The sequence below is a fragment of the Corticium candelabrum genome, chromosome 10 (assembly GCF_963422355.1).
Source record: "Corticium candelabrum chromosome 10, ooCorCand1.1, whole genome shotgun sequence".
Taxonomy (NCBI): domain Eukaryota; kingdom Metazoa; phylum Porifera; class Homoscleromorpha; order Homosclerophorida; family Plakinidae; genus Corticium; species Corticium candelabrum.
The window spans coordinates 728,709-751,155 of NC_085094.1; the positions used below are offsets into that span (position 1 = coordinate 728,709).

The 22,447-nt window shown below is 40.4% G+C and overlaps 1 protein-coding gene across 1 annotated transcript in view; it reads left to right on the top strand.

The window, feature by feature from the left end:
- The window catches only part of LOC134185605 (nipped-B-like protein), a 65,241-nt gene that overhangs the window by 13,935 nt on the left and 28,859 nt on the right, over positions 1-22,447 (top strand). The window contains exons 6-16 of the mRNA XM_062653432.1: positions 3,003-3,098; positions 3,989-4,217; positions 4,312-4,451; positions 4,691-4,771; positions 5,427-5,527; positions 5,646-5,748; positions 5,802-5,893; positions 12,068-12,200; positions 12,303-12,449; positions 12,513-12,566; positions 15,405-15,488. Of these exons, the coding sequence (XP_062509416.1) occupies positions 3,003-3,098; positions 3,989-4,217; positions 4,312-4,451; positions 4,691-4,771; positions 5,427-5,527; positions 5,646-5,748; positions 5,802-5,893; positions 12,068-12,200; positions 12,303-12,449; positions 12,513-12,566; positions 15,405-15,488 (1,260 nt within the window). The remainder of the gene's footprint in view (positions 1-3,002; positions 3,099-3,988; positions 4,218-4,311; positions 4,452-4,690; positions 4,772-5,426; positions 5,528-5,645; positions 5,749-5,801; positions 5,894-12,067; positions 12,201-12,302; positions 12,450-12,512; positions 12,567-15,404; positions 15,489-22,447) is intronic.

Sequence of the window (22,447 nt, forward strand, 5' to 3'; positions counted from 1 at the left end):
GAAGTAAGTCAACTAAGCCAACTACTTGCTTCAGCTGCACAGCACGTGTTTGTGGAGCCATGCACTTGTCACAAACAACAGCCAGCCCCTGTCTGGATGTTCTGTCATTACTTAAATAATGCGTGGCTATGTCCAAGCTAATAAATATGGGCATGTATTGCCTAAGTCGGATAGGTGCCCTGTCCTCAGGGACTATGCGGCTGTAACTCCCTCAAGAGAACCTTGGAAGCGTTGTTGGTCTCAGGCTGTGCTCTCGACCACATCAGCGCTTCCTCGGCTTCTTCTCGTGGGAGTTACAGCCGCATAGTCCCTCAGTCACGGTATCTACCCTATACTTAGTGCATAGCTCAAATTGTTCGTGTTTGCAGTGCAATTGAGATTGTTTCTCATGCACATTTGTAGGTAATGACTGTGATGGACATCATTTCTGTTACAGTATTGCTTACATAATGTTTCTGTAAGAAAGCACTAAACTATAATAGTTCCAGTCTTTGTATGGCATAATTTAAAGTGCACTGTCACGGTTGGACATGCGCACTTGAGCTGATCTCAAGTGAGGTAGCTTTTGCATCGTAGCTATTGCAAGTAACATATGTTTGAATGTCCTGGCAAGAAAATCAGTTTCGATTGCCATTAAGCCCTTTAAATGCTGTTCATAGGTTGCGCGTGCACACATTCAATAGACAAAACTACTGTAAACCTGGCTATTTAGGTGTGGCTAGTGCAAATGCAATGTACAGGAACATGTCGTGTGCTTTCCTAGTTAAGTGCATAGCGTAAGGACCCCTGATCTGGCTCAAAGTGCGAGGGTGCTTGTTGAATTTACCAAACTGCAGTGTAGCAACCTCAGTTTGAGATTCTAGAAAAATTTTGACAACTACATCTAGATGGCCTAAATTTAGCTACCAGACACGGTCTAATGCAACCTCATACTACAACGTCTTGGTCATCCAATTCAGGCTATAGAGAGACTTCAGTCAGCTTTGCCTTCAAGTTCAAATTAGAGTGTCTAAATCATTGCGATTACTGAGCGTTTGAAAAAGTGCACCCTTTTCAAAGCAATGGGAGTGCGCATGTTCAACCGTGATTGTCCACCATTAAGTAACGGTCACAGTTTTTATGTGTGTTCTGTGGCTTACTTAATTGTCAGCATTACAGGGTTCTGGCCAGGACTTGGTGCCAACCGTCACCAGTTTTAAAAACGACGCCTACAAATACTTTAGTGACTCCACCCACAAATACGAATTAAGTAACGGTGACAGTTTTTTGTGTGTTCTGTGGCTTACTTAATTGTCAGCATTACAGGGTTCTGGTCAGGACTTGGCACCGTCACCAGTTTTAAATGAAAACCACACCTACAAATACTTTAGTGACCCCGCCTATAAATACGAATACGCAATTCTAGGTGATGCTCCTCACTTCCTGGTCTATTTCCTGCTTTGTAGGATAGAACGTTTGATCAGGGAGATTTCTGTACATGTCTTTACTTAACTCACCTTGCTGTAGTCTCTCTAGTAGAGAGATAATTTACGAACAATTTATGATGGTTAGACTTGCGGTGAAGCAGCTGTCACTCCTCCTGGGTATGTGACACTTCATTAGGATTAATTAAGTAAAGAAACTTAGGATATTTTGGTAACTGATGGGAAGACTCACCTATTCAGTGTAGACATGATTACAATACTGTCAGACCTTGTTATTCCGACCACGTTGGTCTGGCTGCTTTTTGTCAGATTAGCGAGGGTGTCAGATTATTGGATAATCCGACATCAAACCTCATTATCTAAGTTGTCGGACTAATAAGGGAAAGGTAAGGATGAAGCTCTTAATCTGCTGATAAAACTCATAATGACATGTGGTTACTTAAAATACAAATCAATTCTACGTTGCTGTGCACGTGCAACACTAATATGTTGCAGTTTCTAATATGTTTCTCCACGAGGATTGCATCAGAGATAATCGCATTCTTGGCTTCCGTATCGCCAAACCACAAAAATAGAGCTCTCTAGGTCAGAGTGGTTGCCTTGCCTATGCCGTTTCATGTAACTAATCTCCTTTGATATTGCCAACCATTTCTTCTTTGATTTCCAGACTTCGCTGATTGTTGGCCTCCCGAGAGACACGTCCCACTTTGACTTGAAATGCTTGACAATCATTTCTTGGGTAGACTTCGGATTTTCTTGCTTGTAAATACAGATTTGGCACCTCTGCTCTCCAGAGAGATCCACGCATCTTCGCTTGGCAGCCATGCGTGTGATACGTGCAATGCAAATATGACATTGCGCATGCGTAGGTCGGATTAGCTAGCGATATTTTTGTGTCATAGTCGGCATCCGACTGTCGGACAAATGGGACCAAATCCAATACAAAGTGATCCATGTTAATTGGTTTCACGTACATCTGTGTCAGAAAGTGCGTGTTTCGGATTATCGAGTGTCGGAATAATGAGGTCTGACTGTACCAACACGTCGTTAAGTGTTTTTTTACATAAGCTGTAGTGCAACAACCTAACCCCTTAAATGAGGTGTTTCCTTTCATACCCCGACTGTTACACTGTTTCTTTAGTGACATCTGTCACATTCCTATGTAAACCTGCTGCTTATATATAGGCAGCAAACAACACACTAGGACAATGACAGTTGGAACCTCCCCATTCGTCCCAACCGTCAAAATGACAGTAAAGACGGTCCTGGCTAGAACCCTGCATTATACATATGCTGCATATCACTGGTCACTGTGTACTTGTTCCAGTGATAGTATTTTAACAGTGATTATCATGCTGTGAACGTAATGTGCATTCAGTGACAATACACTGGTAGCAGTACTGGTTGGCATTGAATAATGTTGACTCGCTAATCATGTCCAAGTAAGCATTTGTTTAGTTGTATTATTATTTGTATGGCATTCATACTGCATTTCTACATTTTGCTGAATGTCAGTGTATGCTGCACTGTACGAGGGTGGGATTTTACAGTGTTGTTTACGAATCTGTTGTTCTTTAGGTTCATTCTGATAGTTTGTGTCAACTGCTTCAAACTCTTCATCTTAATGTGAAGGATTCTGCTGAATTGAAACTTGACAGTCTTCAGTCTGTGTCTGTAAGTCATTACTACAACAGCTATCTACTTTAGTTTTTGGATTGCTAATGAGTTTATATCCTGATATATTCACATAGATTTTGCTTAAAGATCTGCTTACAGATGTAGTACACGCATGTAAGAAACATGTATTGGCATGTACATTTTACCTATCGTATTACACTGCCTAGAAGGGCAGGAACTCTTATTAGAACATTGGAAGTATGTGCCTTTGACAACTGGTCTGTGCATCAGTTAGAAATGCTGCAAACTTTTATCAGAACTGTAGCTATTGGTGATGTTTTCCTTTGTCTGTGATCCTCCAGGGAATTCCATGGTTTCTACCCTTTCCCTATCTACACTGTACACAGGCACATAGTACCAAATGTTCTAATGAGAGCGCTTGCTCTTGTAGGTGGGGTAATACAGTACATACCTATATGATATTTGTATTGCCGAAATATCCAACATGTACAAGTGGCAGTGGCAGTTTGTATCTTGGCAAACTTGAGCTACTTGTTTTCAAGCAGAGTTTGTCTGTGTATAACCAGGTATAGCCATTGAGCTATTGCAGTAGGCATGAGATGGAGGCACAAGGGGACTATTTGCTTGATGAGCTGTCTGCGTAGCTCTTTTGTGCTGTATGGACCACTATTACAGGATTATTGGATCAAAGTCAGAGCATTAAAAGTATATTATGTTGCACTTTAGTCGTATCTTCGAATTTTTACTTTATTTTTAAGAATGTCTTGAAGTCGGGTAAGTATTCAAGAATCTCAGTATGGTGGGTGACACATCAGTTATGAGATACTATTTTAAGTAAGTGCAGGAGAACAATGAATATGAAGTACTATATTAGCATTAGTTACTCTAATTGCAACAATTTGCTATTGTTGTTCTTGATTGACTAGTCATCTCAAGAGTCTCGTTTATGGCGAAGAGTGTGTTTGGAAAGGTTGCTGCGTTCATCAGAAGCTGCTCTCATTTGTCTCAACATCATCACTGCTTCAAATGTCACCAAACAGGTTCAGCTGGAAGAAGTCATTCAGACAGTGATAGAATTCACTCGCTATCACTTGCGAAACAATATTTATCCTGAGTATGATTTTGTTTACAGTCCAGCTGTAAAGCCAGGGCAAGGTAAATTGAGTAGTGTTTGTATTATTTGCTAGCCATCATGTCACCTTGTCTACTCATGGACTGTTCATCTGTATTTTACAAAAATATGATATAGGTGATGATCTGCAAAAGAAACGGAACATGAAACCTGTTGAGAAAGACATGGATGTTTTTTACGCTAAGTTGTGTGATGTGCTTGGAGTTGTTGCTGTACTAGCAGATGAACATTGCCTTCCAGATGCAACATTGCTACAAGTAAATGAGTGCATGTTGGTGTAATTATTGTGTATGTGTGCAACCAAATGATATAGAAATACGGTATGTGCATGCAATTTCTCTTGTTCATAGTATAGGCTCTGGAAATACTTTGTTACTTAACCATGTAAGTGCTTTGAAGGTTGTACACTGCACAAATATCTCTTTATTTTGATTTGATTTAATCATTGCCAACTGGTAGTTTAATGTTATTAGTTTGGTTTTTGTGTTGTTTGTAGTTATCAACTCTCAGTGTTAGCGCTTTCTTTGTTGACAATGTGAGTCGTCTCCAGCTGAACTGTCTTCAAGTTGTGAGAGCAGTAAGTTTTGTACTTTGTTATTACTTGATTTCAATGTTCAAGTATTGACACAGCTTTGGTAGGATATTAGGCATTTGCATGCATGCTGCACACGCACTAAGAAAAACTAAATGTAAGGAGCTGCCAGATACTGGTCACACCCAAGCTAACAGCTATGCTCCCGTGCACTACTCGGAAGAACTCTGGGCCTGCACTAGCAATTTCTTGATTTTTCACCTGGACCCTGACCCCAGTGGCTGATTGCCAGTCAATGACCAGGTACTCATTTATACTCTTGAGTCGAGAGAGGCAATTGTGTGTGAGGTTCATGAACAACGAAATTATGCCTTAGCTCGCCATCACTGTGACTTGAACTTGCAACCCTGCAAGGTCCCGGATGTACAACACTCTACTGGATGACTCTCTAACCAACTGCATGAGCGCGTGTGTGCGCGCGCGCACACACACACACACACACACACACACACACACACACACACACACAAGCATGCTTGCACATAGATGCATAGGCTTATCTACATACAGTAGTAGATGCATTTTGATATATCTTATGTCACGTTTTCCTGCTTCAGTGACTGAAGTTTAAGTTACCTTATGTTGAACATTTGAGTCAAAAGGAAATCATCAATTACTGACAATGATTGCATTTTTTCAGGTATTTTCTCATTATGAAAATTATCGTGGTTTGATCATAGAGGAAATATTTACTTCTCTATCCAAGCTGCCAATGGCCAAAAGAAATCTTAGACAATACAGGTATAACCGTTAGCCCAGTGTTGAGTGGTCAGATGATGAAGGCTTGATTGTCATGTGGATAGACATGCACCAACAAGTTTTGTAATGTATATTTGTAGCACTCAGCTGTGTTTCTTAGACTTCATGGGGAAAAGTCTATACAGATGATGGCAGCTCTTGTTCTACAGCTTGTTCAAAGTGTTGTTATTATTCCACACAGTCTCCCTGAGAAAGCTCTTGTGGTAGATGTTTGTTGGTTTAGCAAAGTGTATGTTTACTAATTTTTGTACATTAGGATGAACCTGTGGATTCTAGCACAGTGGTTGTGACATCATATGATGTGGCAGTGAAGATAGCTCAGACATTTCTTTCTACTCTTATAGCAAAGTAAGTACAAGTGTTTACTGTTTTTAGTAGGTGTTCTTCACTAGATTTAATTCCGAGGAATTGTGTTTTAAACCCACTTTGTGTGTTCTCTTAGGCCAGGCCAATTATATTTTGGATTCGCCGGTCAAGTTTAGAGTTTGACCATAATAAAAATAATTTGATGTGCACATGCGCAATGGTATTATGCTTGCTGTAAAATTGCTTGGTATTATGTACATGCTACGACTACGTATCGATGACTCCACAAGTGTTAACAGTGCATGTGGTCTAGTAACTGTTTCTGTATTCGCTCAGGTATCAGCATCTTTTGTTCTAGTGTCCATTTTGTTATCTCATGTTTGTATGCAGTGTAATGAAAACTCCACATGCTTAAAATGTTCCATGATTATTACTTTTATTTTTATTTTGATCGGCCGGTCCAGGTTTCATGTCTAAATATCCAAGCATAAGAATTTAGTTGGTCTGGCCTTACTTTTACTAACATCATTAAGAAAATGACTCTTTTTAGGCACAATGTTTTCTTAAACTTGGAGGCCAGGGTTTAGATTGCTAATGGTATAATAGCTTCCGCCATTTAGTCTTGATCTACAGAAAGGGTGCATAGTGTATTTTGGTTGCTTCTGCATACTACCATATCTGTTTTAACATGTTACAGCCATACTTGTTCTGGTGTTGTCAGAGATTGGATAGTCAGCAACAAGGCACAGTCAGCATTGTATGCAGAAGCATCCAGCGGCCATGAGTGTTGCAACTAATTTGTCTAATTTTTAGGTTCAATCACATGCACTGTAACAATGTGGCTTAAAGGTGCCCACTCACGATTCACCGCGCACGCGCAGGCACACCCACGCAAACTTGAAAACATTTCAAGTTGTGTCATAACGAATCAGAGCAAGCGAACATCTTAGTGTGCACGACGTTCTATGACATACAGCCTTTATTCCTAGTACAAAGAGAAATGCGAAGCACGTTCTTGACCGTCATGCTAGTTTCACTCCTCGTACTTGACATTTTGAGAAATCTAACGACAAGTGTGTTAGGTTCTTTATCTACCCTTTACCATTTACCATTTTGAAATAGCTTGCCGTTGAACGACAAAGCACTTTCTCGATCGTTTTCTTGTTGCACATAACCCGGAAATGGGTGGAAACCAGAGCATTATTGCACTATCGTGATGGTATCTGAAACTTGGGAGAGTGAAAGTAGTCACATAGAGGTGCTGGGCACCGCCGACAATGCAGATCATGCATCTATCGTGCATGATAGCTACTGGCCTCAGTTCCAGACCCATTTTTGGGTCACGTGCAACAAGGAAGAGATTGAGAAATCGCTTTTGTCGTTCAACAGCAAGCTATCTCAAACTGGTAAATGGCAAATGTGTGGATAAAGGCACGATTTCAAGTTTGCGTGGGTGTGTCTGCACGTGTACACGAATTCCTGAGCGGGCACCTTTAAAAGAGGATGTTGTAGTGCATTTTGATAATTGGTAGGCGGAGTCTATTAGAGTTGCGGTATGCACTGTACTTGTCTATTCAGTGACTAATAATGGTTGTGTTTTGGGTGTACTTGAGTCCACTTCTATGTGTATTTCTCTCTTGTCTAACTAGAACCTTACAATATATTACATTGGCGAGGAGGATGGGGTGGAATGTTAGAGCAGCCCCTCTACCGCGGGGAGTGGGTAAAGTAGAGGAATTTGAGCCTCACCAGCAGCATTGGCCAGCCAGCATATGAGGAATGCCTTACTCGGTATTTTGTTGCAAATGTCGTCACAAGTGGAAGGTGGCTTGGACACGTGAAACGGCGACCTTCTTGATCATTATTGGTCCCAAGACTTATGGAATTTTGTGAGATTTATTCGCCCCAGCAAAGCCAGCTGAGAAGTCATTTGCACAACTCACAAAGTTGCTTACAGACCACTTCTCACCGAAGCCAGTGCTTATAGCAACGCTTCAAATTTCAGAAGAGGAATCAGCAACCATCCGAGTCTATCTCTGATTATGTTGCTCAGCTTCGTAACCTGACAGAGCACTGTTGATTTGAAGGGCCGGTGTTGGAGGACGCTCTGCGTGACAGGTTTTTTGCAGGCATCTGTCGTTTATGCATTCAGCGTAAGCTGTAATTACAGGTTGAGTTGACACTCAAGGATGCAATCACCATTGCTCAAAGCATGGAGGCCACGGAGAAACAGTGAGAGACGTAATGCATGCTGTACCAGATTGACCTCAAGCACCACTGCTCCACCGATACATGTACAAGCTGTTGCTGTGAAGAGGAAGTTTACAAAGCCACAGAATCCATGTTGCAGATGTTGAAGGGCAGGACACGCCCCAGATAGATGCTATCATCATGAGAAGGTATGTTACACGTTTCATAAGCGAGGTGATATTGCAACAGCGTGCAAGTTAGGCACAAATTTTGAGGGAGATGGAGGATTTTGAAAGCATCATCTAAGGCTCCAGCTGCAAAGGAGAAGGCCAAAGTGCATCATGTAAAAGTGTCTGACTCAGAAGAGTATGACATTTATATCCTCAAGCCATTGAGAGGGGCCAGATAGGTGGTAACTCCGTTGATAGATGGAACCCTGACGGAGATGGAAATCAATTTTGACTCAGAAGTCTCCAGTGCATCCAAGAAAGTTTGGATGTCTTTACTGGAAGGAAGGGTATTGAAGTCTACGTCAGCGGTCTTGAAGACTGTCACTGGTGAAAAAGTATCAGTGTTGGGAGAACTGGAGGTATCTGTTCAACACAATGACCAGGATCTTGTCTTACTATTTCTTGTCATCTATGGTAATGGTCCCACGTTGATGGGCAGAGATTGGTTGTCAAGGATCGAATTAGACTGTCTGCTTGTCTGTCATATAGCTCAACTACAAAGTGTCAGCCAGATGTTGTCTCAGTATGAATTGACGATCTGTTCCAACCAGGAATTGGAACCTTGCTTTATGAAGCCAAATTAGATGTGGATCCAGACACTACGACAAAGTTTTTCAAGCTTAGAGCTGTGCGTTACTCATTGAGACCTACAATTGGTTAGGAACTGGACAAATTGGTAAGCAAGGGAATAATATTGGAACAAGCAATGACTAGCGAATGGGCATCTCCCATCGTTCCAGTTCCTAAAGCAGATGGTTCAATACGCATTTGCAGTGATTATGAGGCCACTCTATTGTATATAAACCCAGTTCTCAGAGTTGAGCAGTTTCCCTTGCCCAAGCCTGAAGATCTATTTAGTACACTAGCAGGAGGCCAAAATTCGCTAAGCTGGATCTGGCAAATGCATACCAGCAGCTGAAAGTGGATCCCAGTTCCAGGAAGTACGTACTTGACTATTAGCACTCACAAGGGACGTTATCAGTACACCCGGTTATCTTTTTGTGTTGCAAGTGCACCAGCAATTTTTCAACATGTTATGGAGTGAATTCAGGATTGTGTTCTCGGTGTGTGCTATTATCTGGATGACATTTTAGTCACAGGAGAATCTGATCAGGATCACTTGCAAAATCTACAGGCAGTTTTACAGAGACTGCACTAGTCTGGCGTTTGTTTAAAGAAAGCCAAGTGTAAATTTATGGAGGACTCTGAACAATATTTAGGCTACCAGATCTCAGCAGCTGGTATTGGAACTGCCAAGGAAAGGTGAAAGCGGTGCTAAAAGCTCCCACACCTAGCAATACAGGAGAATTACGATTGTTTTTGGGTTTAGTGAATTACATGTACTACGGAAGATTTATTCCTAATCCCGCATCCATTTGCAACCCTTTAGTCTGTTGCAGAAGTCAGCTATATGGAACTGGTCATTGGCATGTGAATCCGCATTCCATTGTTTGAAGCAAAGGCTAGTTTCAGCAGTAGTGCTTACTCATGATCCTTCCATGCCACTCGGCTTGTCATGTGATGCCTCTTTCATGGGAATTGGCGCTGTCTTTGCTCATGGGTTGGAGAGGCCTGTTGCTTATGCATCACAGTCACTGTCAAGATCTGAGAAAAACTATTCTAACATTGAGAAGGAAGGGCTTGCCAGTAGTCTATGGGGTGAAGAAATTTCATCAGTTTCTTTATGGCAGATACTTCACCAAGCTTGGTCACTGACCACAAGTCTCTGGTTACTATTTTTGAAGCTAAGCAAGATATTCCACTCATTGCTGCAGCACGTCTTCAGCATTGGGCTAGTACATTGTCAGGATACCGGTATGATATTGAGTTCCAGAGGACTCACGACCATGGCAATGTTGATGGTCTCTTGCTGTTACCCCTAGTTTCTGGTGCTAGTGGCCCAGAAGTTATCAGCAATACAAAAGCCAGCTTATCTAACGTGTGTCAAATAGAGACATTGCCAATTACAGCAAAGGAGTTGGCAGCGTATGTCCATAAGGACCCAATGTTGGCCAAAGTTATTCATTGTGCAAATGAGGGATGACCTAGCAGTATGGATGGTTCAGACTCTCTTTATCCTTATTTCTGCAAGAAAAAGGAACTGGCTGTGCCACAGAGTGTGGTTGTCTGATGTGGGAGTGGAGAGTTGTAGTGCCTCATGTGCTCCAGCAGCAGATTTTGAGTGAATTACATGCTGTTTGCCTTGGAATTGTGAAGATGAAGTTGATTGGTCGGTTACATGTATGGTGGCCAAAGATTGACTCAGATATTGAGACGTTGGCAAAGTCGTGTCACTTTGGTCAGCGGGAAGGTAAAGCCCACCACAGTCCATCGTTCATCCATGGGTTTGCCCAGTCAAGTCAATGCAGCATGTTCATGTGGACTTTGCGAGACCATTCATGGGTCGTACTTTCGTCTTGATGATAGATGCACATTGCAAATAGGTAGACATCGTTGAAATGAAGTCAACAACAATGACAGCCACTATTGAGGTACTTTAGAGGATTGTTTGCTTTATATACAACTGACTCAATTGGCCTCAGACAGTGGACTTCAGTTTGTGAAAATCAATGGTATCAAGCACATCGAGTCTGCTACCTACCATTCTGCTAGTAATGGCAAAGTTGAGAGAGATGTGCAGACTTTCAAGAGTAAACTCAGGTTGATGGAAAAAGATCCAGGAGCTTTGTCCCAGAAACCCTGTATGTTCCTATTGCACTACAGATCCTCACCTCATGCAACTACTGGGATCTTCAAGTGAGTTTATTTCTAGGTCGCCAACTTAGGACAAGACTGTCTCTATTAAATTCGGACATTGAGGAGTAAGTGCGAGAGAAGCAGGCCAAGCAGTTGAAAGAACCTGAAATTGCACACATTGTCAGACAGTTTCGATCAGGAGATCTTGTCTGGACTCAAGACTACAGATCTCGATCAAGCAAATGGACAGAGGGCGTCATCGACTCTGCGTTAGGTCCAGTAACCTACCAAGTTCGAGTAGAGAACTATCTCTGGAAACGACACATTGATCAGTTGAAGGCTAGAGTACCTACTGATATGGTAATGGAGGAAATGGTCGTCATCCCAGAACCTTTAACTCAGAGTCCACATCCAGTCCAGGAGCCAATTGTCAGTTTAGTCACAGAGGCTGCACATCCATCCATTACTGATCATGAAAGGGAGTTAGAACAACCTCAATATGTTTCTCAGGAGGCTGAAGCTGTTCCAGCATCGACAAGTTTGTCGACGTCACATAGGAATTGGCCGCGAGTTAGAAAACCACCAGACCGTTTGGACTTGTATTGCACATATAGTACGTATGATGGACATGGTCTTAGCTAAGGAGGGGTGATGTTGTGTATTGTGGTAATTGGTGGGTGGAGTCAATTAGAGTTACGGTATGCACTGTGCTTGTAGTGCCTATTCATTGAGTAATAAATGTTGCCGTTTGGGTGTACTTGAGTCCACTTCACGTACATTCCTCCCTTGTGTAACTTGAACCTTACATTATATGACAGAAGTTATTTAGCATTACTGTGTAGTGCTTTATATTGAAATGTGTGTTACTGTCTGGTGTTGCTGTTGTGCTTGAAGCAGTCTATGTTAGGTAATTAATTTTGGCATGTATTGACGTGATTTCAGGCTACAACAGTGACTTTGCTTTATCTAATTGGTGACTAAACAGACCGACGAATAGAAAGATTATGCACTTTCTGTATGTTGCTCACACATTTAAATTATGTAGTTACAGACGTAATTAAGCATTGAAGCTCAAACGTTGTGCGTTGTTTGTGTGTAGGTGTGGTAGCAAAACTGATGAAATGGATTATCGTCCACTGTTAGAGTATTTTATTTCTGATTTACTTACAGTTCTGAACATGCCTGAATGGCCTGCAGCAGAGCTGATGCTTGCTCTTTTGGCTCGCATTCTGGTAAGTCACTGATTGTGTGGTACAAAGTTTTACACTCTGTGCATATCAGGACTTACCAGTAATTCTAAGATGGACTGAGCATGTATTAGATGTTTGCTATAGGTGAACACATTTGCTAGTGATAGCTGTGATGTTTCATTGAAACACACAGCATTGGAACATGTTGGGACAGTAGCTGCTGCATTAAGAAGAGATGCTGTAGCTGATAAAGAGCAAAATAAAGCCTTGGTAATGAGAGCACTAGACAAGGTATAGGACTCGAATTCTAACTCAGTAGTTACTGATACTACTCTGGTTTTACTTTTTTTCCAGTTGACTAATGAAGTTGTTATCAACAAAGATGAGCTGCTGGTCAATCCTGCAGAGGTAAGTAATGGAATGTTATTGTATGTGCTGTAAATTAGTGTGTAGGTGCCATATAGTTAGAGTGCCATACTCATGGAGTGAAATCATTTGCATTTGGGACCCATCTGATTATGACCAGCCTCAGTGATGATGGGTTATGGCATGATCTATAGGATCGAAAACGGTGGCAAAGGTTAATTTACACCGGGACTAAGTTTCTTTAGTTTGCCTTTAGATGTCTTAGAAACTGTTTGCTGCGAGACTGATTTCGTTGAGCTATGAGCAATAAGCAATGGGACTTTGTAGCAGTCACGAGACTTGGTGAGTAGCTACTCAAACAGGGGTGAACTGACTTTTGGTCTTTGGGCTGTGTTTGTGGCTGGCTGGCTGGCTGGCTATGTCTGTCATGCTCAGGAATGTGCATGGCCCAATCACTGAGCAGTATTTGCAATTTTGTTGTGCATGGCAACCAGAGACAACGGACTAACCATTAGTCAGATACACGAAACATTTATAGAAGAGTTTCTTACCAAACAGTGTAATTCATGTTTGTGATTGCCTGGTCTTGTCTTGTCAGAAATAAACAACAGAACATACCTGTCTACAACTGCGAACGCGAAATCAATCGCTTTCTTGGTTCATGAGTGTTATACGGGATACTAACATTATGTAACCATGAGTGACATTTATGTCTCATATGTGATAATTCTCGTTGCTGTACTTGACAACTACAGACTTTTGCGGACGTTGCGGTCATGCGAAGTGACAGTCGCTTTGTATGATTTAGATAGATTTTACGAGTAACATGCTTAAAAGGAAAATAGCATCTAATGACAATTTTATCTTGGTTTCTGAAGGCTCATAGCTATGGAAATGACATACTTTAGTTATTCTAGAGCTGGTCAGCAGCAGCTTAGTGCTCTGTTAGTTCACCATGTGAGGAGCATGTGTGACACATGCTCTGGCAAACAGAAATGGCTGTTTGCTTGACAATATGGACATCCATCTTATGCATGTTGTAGATGTGACTCAAATCTTTATTGGTCTCTTCCAGAAGTTATCCTATTGCTTGGTAGAAAATGTACAAAGATGTTCAGCAAGATTCAGGATGGTGCACAAAAGCAGTATAACCAAGGCTGTGTCTCCACTTGTTGCTCTATAAACATGTTTAACGTTAAACACGTTTAAACTTTAAACATGTTCAGTAGACAGCGTCTCCACTTGTTCGTTTATTCCGGGCTATTAAAAGAATTATTCAGGACTTTGTTGTACCGCATGAATTCGTTTCTTGTGCACCAGACAGTTGGAGATCGTCTTCTAGTCGTTTGAAGAACAATCACAGACACAAGTCTCTGTCTTCGTCGAAATGGCTCTCTCCTGACACTCTGCATCAGTCTACGCACTCTCTGACATTGCCTAGTTCTGTCTTCTTCCAATAGTCTTCAAAGAAAGAGAAAGAACAGCGTGAAAGAACTAACATCCATCGTTGTCGAACGCACGTTTATATCACGTGACCGTTAAACCTAAATCCTTTCGTTAAACTACCTCTAAAACATGTTTAGCAATAGCTGTTTAGGTTTAGAGTTAAACAGGTTTAACGTTAGTGGAGACACGATTATTCGTAAACATGTTTAGACTTAAACAGGTTGTAAGCATGTTTAAGTCCTAGTGGAGACACGCCCCAAGATCTTACAAATGGTTTCAACTATAGAAAACTTCAGTCACAACTTCTGTCTTCTTTATGATGTAAACACAAGTTTAGACTCTTGTGTATCATTTAGTATTGTTTTATTGTGATCATGCCATAGTTTTGTGTCACAGGTAGTGTTTATATGGGTACTTAGCTCAGTTTAGAGCTAGCTACTGCCAGCTCATACAGTACCGGCAATAAGTAAGCTGACAGCGATACGATACGATACGATACGATACGATACGATACGATACGATACGATACGATACGATACGATACGATACGCATACGATAAAAATGTTAGGTTACTTATTGCCGGTACTGTAGCTCTTGCTCAGTGCAAGGAAGCTTGACCACTTGGCTAGGATGCATAACTGTCATTACAGTACATCTTGATTTATTTATTTATTGACCATTTGTAAAGTAGATTTGAGACAAGCTGTGTAAAGGCAAGTTCACAATATGTGACCGGGTAGCAGTCTGTTCTGTTGTGTGAAAGCAGAGTGATTCACAATTTGTAATGCGAACAGTTTGGCTTCTGTCATTTTTTGATTGAGAAATGATTTAATTGCTAGTGCACTCTAATTACCTGACTTGTTTTCTTGATGGAAAAGGCAACTCTGTTGTGTCCGCTGTGGTATTAATTTAGAAGCAAGAAGAAACAGAAATGTAGAAATGTTCTTTGTCACAGTTTTTAGCTATAATACCGGATACTCACTCAATATTTGCAGTTTGCTGTGATTGGTCATCTAGTTAATTGCATTTGGCTAAAACGGAGACGACTTGCAGTTTGGATAGAACTGGTTTCTATCCTTGTGTCACCTGTTCATTACGGTATGCACCATCATGTCATGTAGTGTAATAGCATTCAGTGTCTTTTGATGTGGGGGGACGTGATGTTACAGAATGGAATGGACTGCTCTTTGTCACATATTGTGAACCCGGCATTCATCAAATGTTACCTTTTCACTTTGTATGGGAACCTTCATTTTAGTTGCAGTTCGTTGTTTTAGTTATAATTTGTTTATCATATGGTTCATGTTTGCACTAAATGGAACTGCTGGCTATGATGATCACATGTCAAACTGATGTGATGATTGCATTTTCAGCTCTAGAATTACACTGGTAGGGTGTGGTATTTGGTGCAGTGATCTACTGTGTATTTATAGCTGCTTGAATCCGATCTCAGGCTACTAGAGAAAGGGCTGCTGGACTACCTGATGTTAAAGAGTAAAGGAGACACAGTCTTTCAGGTTAGATCATAACTTTATTTGGCCATTGGCGTACTAATGTCAAGGGAAAATATTTTCGTGTTCTTAGGATCCACTTTTGCACTCATCATTTAATAGACTTGCAATTCTATCATATGCTAATGTAAAATTAAACAAGTTGCAAAAAGTGTATGTATACCCTAATGTAAAAGAGTATACCCTAATGTAAAGTGTATGTACCCTAGTGTTAAAGAGTATACCCTAATTTAAAGAGTATAACGTAATGTGAAAGAGTTATACCCAAATGTAAAAGTTTATGTACCCTAATGTAAGAGTGTATACCACCATGTAATTTTGACACTAATCTCCCGCCGCACAGAACGTAAATTTTACGAAGTAGGACACGACTATCACTCACACCTGTAGTTTGTAAAAGAAAAAGTATTGAAGACACGTAATTTATGATCACAGTAGTACTTATTTAGTATTTGTGAAGGTGCCTGCAGATGGACCAAAAGAATTGGAAAGAAATGTTGAGTAATTGGCCATTCCAGCCGCATTGCCAAACAGTGTTGTATTGTTATTGTGGAAGTACATAGAATGACGGCAGCATGGACACCACAAACTTGAAGGTGAAAGCTGAACTTATTTAGACCAAACGATTATTAACCTGCTAACGAATTTTCAGGTTCATAATCACATAGTTGAGTTGTATTATACTCTATTATACTCCTGCACACAGAATCTGCAGTTGGATCTCACCGCATTCACAAAGGCATTGTTTCTCAAGTATACTGTCATGTTGCATGTGAAAAAGAGTGGTCATAAGAGCATTTTTCCAAGCTAACAACACACTGCAGATGCTCAACACTCAAGTAGAAGAGTGTTGTTGGTATTATTTTTACTTTGAAAAAAGAAGATCCCCACCACCCACGAACATAAAATGTACGTTCTGAAAATACTATCAACAGTTATGAACAGCTTGTTATGTACATAAGCACGAAAATAGCTTTAGATTTCTAAATGAATACTGCATTAATTAAGAAAATTTTGAAGTATTCATTTTGTGTTACTGGTTTACACCATCATTTTTGCAGCTTCGTATACTTGCATGTTATAGTGAGAAAGTTACTTTCTTGGCATGTAATGAAATGGTTTTAGAACAACATGGAAATGGGAATGTAGAACAGTTGGAGCTGTATATGTCTAATCTTGAGATTCACTGAGCCTCTATCACCCAGAAGTCTCTGAAGTTGAGAAACAAATGACTATTTTTGTTGTGGTTTTGAATAGGGTTAGGCTCATCTTTAGCAAGTCTAGTAGTATATATTTGTTAAGTGTATGTGTGTCTTCTGTGCAATCAAAGGTAATCAACAAAATGAAGGAACCTAAGATGTTTATATTTCACCACTGGACAACTTGGATTCTATGGCAACTGCCTAAATGTTTGTGTTTTGTGGACCACAGTAGTACTGTCAACAGCATTAATTAACAGTCTAAGGCAACAATGCTGATATCAATAATATCATACATGTTTTGTATTTCATTGCTTTATAGGAGATACATATGTGTGTAAGCTGTATAGCTTACAGTCAGCATAATGGTGTCGGGAAGATATATGTTTGTTATATGTTCAGGCTGAGCCTGTTTAGAGCCAAATGGTATAGAAACTGCTGCTACTTACGATTATAGTACTTGGCCTTAACATTAGAAATATCTACTTTTTCACATTTGATGTCTTTTTGTCTTGATGGAAGAAAGCTGCTGCGAAGCAGAGTAAAGGATTAGTTAATTTCTGTGCTCTGTCAGCTTGATCTTCCAGGATACGTGTCATGAAGTGTGTTCACACCGCACTAATCATGGTTAGAGTAATTGTGAATAGTGCAGGTTTACTTGCTAACTATGATTGGCAAGTCACTGCAGCTCACGATAGTGTTTTCTGTAAGGAACTATTTGAACATTATGGCCACGTGCAACATACGATACTGTCTATATCTTGAATCTTTGTACAAAATATGGAATCTTGGGTGGATGCAGAGACTTCCCTTGGGTTTACGGGGAAAGATATCGGCTTTATCAAGTGTAGGTGTCACGTGCTTTGACTAGTGCCACTAATGGCCTTGTAAAGCTGCTCCCTACAAGCTTTAAAATGGCATAAGACTAATCATGATTAGAAGTGGTATGAAAAGCCAAATTTGCTGCTCTAACAGAGAAGTAATCATGATTAGGCTCGGTGTGGACAATCCCTTGGACAATTATGACCAAAGTTTATGAAGAATCACATTAGATTATGCACTTATGTGATATTGTTGCAATCTTTTTAGTTGTGTGATGTTTTGTTTTGTACTATGAATATTCAAGCAGATTTTGTAATTCTATAGACTACATTGTTCCTCATTAATCGTAGGCGTGCATGCGCTGGGTTACAGTAGTGTTTTTGACCAGAAATGACCATGTAACGAACTACAGACTACACAGGTGCTTCGCTGTTTTTGTTTGCGTGCATTCTTCGAAACTGTGAATTTGTCTATTGAGAATGTACCTGAACTATACTTTGGCTAGTTAGTGGTGGTTTGACGCCATTCAAGTTATGCCATACGTGATGGACATATGTAGAGTTTACATGCATTGCAACATGTGAGGGAAGTGATGAATCTTTGCTTAACTGAATCTATCAGCTGCCAAGGTTTCAAATTGTTCAAAATCTATTGAGCACTTCCTCAGATTACTCTTCAAGATATTGGGATAGTGTAACTTTAGTTCACCTTGATGGCGGTTTCCTTGACCAAACTGTCGACAGGAGTGGTTTTTGAAATTTTTGTATCTGCCATGTGAGTTAAATGTCCAGCCCATCTAAGCTGTGATTTACTCAGATAGAATTCCACAAATGTTTGCTTTGGGCAGAACTTGTATGTTAGAGATTTTGTCTTTCCAGCGATTATACAGTGCCACAGATAGATCTAAAGCAACGTAAGTGGAAGCTGCCCAGTTTGTTGATATGGTGCTGAAAAATTGTCCAAGCTTTACAACTGTACATTTCTTTTTCTGTTATATTAAAAGGATCCATAAGACCCAGTTACAGACACTATTGATTATAAACCAATATCTTATTGCATACTGTTAGTTTTGAAAGTCATTTATAATTAACTGTTCATCTTCTATTATTAAAATTACAATTGTGATGTTTGCTACATTGTGTCAGTTGTGTTAAGTCGTAGATGGTACTTGAATGCTGCAATGAGAACTTTCAAACGTAACTTTTCTTTCTTTGTCCAATGTGTTATCACCAGGACGCCCAGTTTACCAGTCTCTGGCGCAAAAGAAAAGATGCATGACTGTGTCTTTCTGTCAGTTTAGGTATACGTTGCAAGCAGACTTCTTGACATGCCTAGTAGTGATCTCCATGTCTGACACTCTTCAAAGCATACCTACATACACATACCTACACACATTTTTTCTGTTAATTAAAAGAGTCCATAAGACTCAGTGATAATACGGGTTACATTGAAACTAGTATACTACAATTTGCGTTCCACTAATCGTAAGTGATAAATATATGTTGCCACTATTGCTTGAGGCCGCCGTGTCTGTTTCTTCGTGTAGTAAGTTGTTAGCAGCACACTGACGTGTAGATCTTTTCTCTTCGGCTTTTTGCTAGCAAAAGTTTCTTGAAAATGTTGTTACTTCTTGATATTCTTAACCCATGTTGACAGAGATATTTTTGTGCAATTCGTAGAGTATCCTGCCATTTGCAGCAGTCGGTGAAAACATGGTCAAATGTATCTTGTTGCGTGTTGCAGGCCAAACACACCTCATTGTCCACTTAGACCAAGATAAAAAGTTTGTGCTGCGTTGGCAATACCCTATGCAACATTTTCCAGAATATTCTTTTTGATATGATGTCATTGAATGCATTGATGGCATCGACTAGAGTTCTTCATTGCATCTCTGAAATTGACATAAAGGGACTCTCTGTAAACAAGGCTTTGAAACGTTCATAAGCTATCTTCGTTGAGCCATCTTGTATTGGAGTAGAACTATCTCTATTCATAAATAAGTGTAGCTCCCGCATTCATTTATTCTGAAAACAGCATGATGCTTTTGGCAGTGTCCGCCAGTGCTGAGGAATGGCTCTGTCTAAAGCTGAATATACTGATTAAGACACTGTATTTGATGCTGGTTCAGTTTACTGTAAAGTCATGTACTGTTATGTATTCGCACCTTGTCAGCGACTGATAATATAGGGGGCGATTATGTTCATCTGTAATAAGAGCATTTCTCCACAGTGCTTCTGTACATGCTTCTTCATAGAAACGTGGTTTTACTGGCTCTCTTGCTCCACATTTCTGCCACAGCTTTAGCAGATGACAGTAAAGGGTGGTAGTACTGCCACAAGTTGACCTGATGGTTTCCAGTTAGCTGCACGAAAAGCTTGTATCTCTGACCTGTATATACCCTCAATATTTTGGAACCAGTAGAAAGCATAATTCATCCAATCTGTGTAAACAGTTGCTGTGAATAACCTTTTCAGAGTCCGGATTTGAATTGCATTTATCCTAAGTGGGAGGTGTCGTACATCTAGTCTTCCAAAATCCCTTGATGCTATGCATACTCCACGCTTTACAAGAGGTTAACGCTCCTGCCAGACAAATGACCGGATCACATTTTCGGACATTTTCAATAGGTACTGGTGGCATTGTAAAAACATGTGCTGTGTAATATACCTTGGACAGGGCAAATCTTTGCAGCACTTTAGCTCTTGTAAATGGATAGATCTCTCTTTTTCCACACTGCTAATGCTGTTTGAAGTCTTTGTAGGATGTCCTTTCAGTTTGTTGACACCGTATTGAATAGGTTCTTGTGTATATCAGTCCCAAATTCTTATGCTTTCTGAGGTCCAGTCTATTTGTAATGGTGCATCTTAACGTGAGTGCCAAGATCGTAGTCATAATCCTTTTGGCTTCCTATGATTCAATCTTGCTCCTGCTGCCAGTTTGTATAGTTTTAGCTCCTCATTGAGAGCTGCAAAATCCTCATTATTTGAAACAAAGCTGGTTGTATCATCTGCATATGCTGAAACTTCGACTGAGTACGTTGTCTCTGGCACATGACTTCTTTCTATTCTTACATTTGCACGAAAACTTCGGCCAAAGGTTCTGCACTCAGCACATACGGTATCTTCGCGATCTGGAAATTATTTACAATGACATGAGAAACGATATTGTGGTAGATGCTTGATCCAGGCAATAAACTAGGACCAAAACCAAACTTCTCCAACTTCTCCAGTACGGTGAATAAATATTGCCAGTCAACTCTATCAAATGCCTTCTTTTGATCAAGAGAAATAACTGCTGCAGTTTCTGTAGCTTCACAGAGCTTGAATGATGTCTCTGACTATGGCACAGTTGTCAGAAATAGTCCTCTTTAAGGTGCAGCAAGTCTGAATGGGATGAATAAGTTGCGGTAGAACATACTTGAGGCGGTTGGATAAATTTCTAGGAATTATTTTATAATCCGTATTCAATAGACTGATAGGCCTCCAGTTCGAGAGGCTCTAGCGATCTCTACCTTTGTAGTGTAATCTAGGAACACCCATTCTTTAACTTGATGACAAAGATCCCGAGATATTGACTTTATTAACCATTGAACAAAGTCGTCTTTGAGGTAATCCCAAAATGCACAATAAACTCAACAGGCAGTCCATCCAGTCCCGGAGCTTTTCCTGTCTTGAGTTGTCTCATGGATATAGTAAGTTCCTCTAATGACAAAGGACCCTCACATGAAACTCGGTTGTTTTCATTTAATACAGTATCTATCTTGCTGAGAAAGTGTCGTCAGGCATTGGAGCAAGTTGTCTCTAGTTGATATAGTTCTCCATAAAATTTACGTACGGTTGACAGAAGTTGGTTTTGTGTTTTTGCCATTCCAGTGTTGGTTTTTAAATGACAGAATTGGTGTTTACCGGCTTGACATCATCGTCAGTCGAAGCAGAGAATTTTTGTAATGTTTTCCCGTGTTCCAGCCATTCTGTTTGACAGCGTACATGACGTCCACGGATTTCTTCTCTGTCTAGTTTTGTCAAGAGAGACTTGTACTTTTCCATATCTCTGATTGCAGACAGAGGACAATTCCTCATTACTACGGCTTACCTAGAGAACATGCTTTTGCTTGAGTATTTGTTTATCCTTGTTCTTTTAAATATCCGAAGAGAAACGTTCAGCGCGCCGTCTGGTATATGCAACAGAGGACGATCCTCTTTCACATATGGTCTTTTCACTTTCTTTTGCCGCTGATCGGTAGAAGGTTACAATCTTGGACGTGAAGTTGTATCGTCCTCTGTTTCACACGCCACACAGCGTGCTGAACGTTTCTCTTCAGATATTAAAAGAACAAAGGATAAACAACTACTCAAGCAAAAGCACGTTCTGTAGGTAAGCTGTTGTAGTGAGGAATTCAGCTATAAAATCTGATGGAAAAACAGCTCTACCAACACCATTTTATGTTAGAAAGAAACCACTGACTGCAAGAACGCAGATCTTCATAATATCTTTGCATTCACATTCGGCGTTCTTGATAAATCCATAGCAGTCGTCCGTAAATGCATTGATTTGTTTGCAGTGGGCGGAGCTTAATTGACAGCGGGCGGAGCTTAATTGACAGCGGGCGGAGCTTAATTGACAGCGGGTGGAGCTTAATTGACAGCGGGCTTGTAGGTGTTGCACATCACAGAAACATCGCTCATGCTCGTTGATGAAAGCGAAGGTAACAGTAAGTTATACCGATCAATTTGTTTTTGTAAGATCTACTTATACAAGTTAATTAAGTTTATTTTGGTGGACTTCCCCTTGAAGCTCTTCATGTTTCTGCAAATATCAAAAAGCGAAGGAGGATATGCTTATGTTTAGTGTGCAATGGGTGACATGAATAAGAGCTACCAATCTAGACAACTACCTTCTATTACTTGAGACTAATCATATAAGGTTACAGTAATAGTCACAACT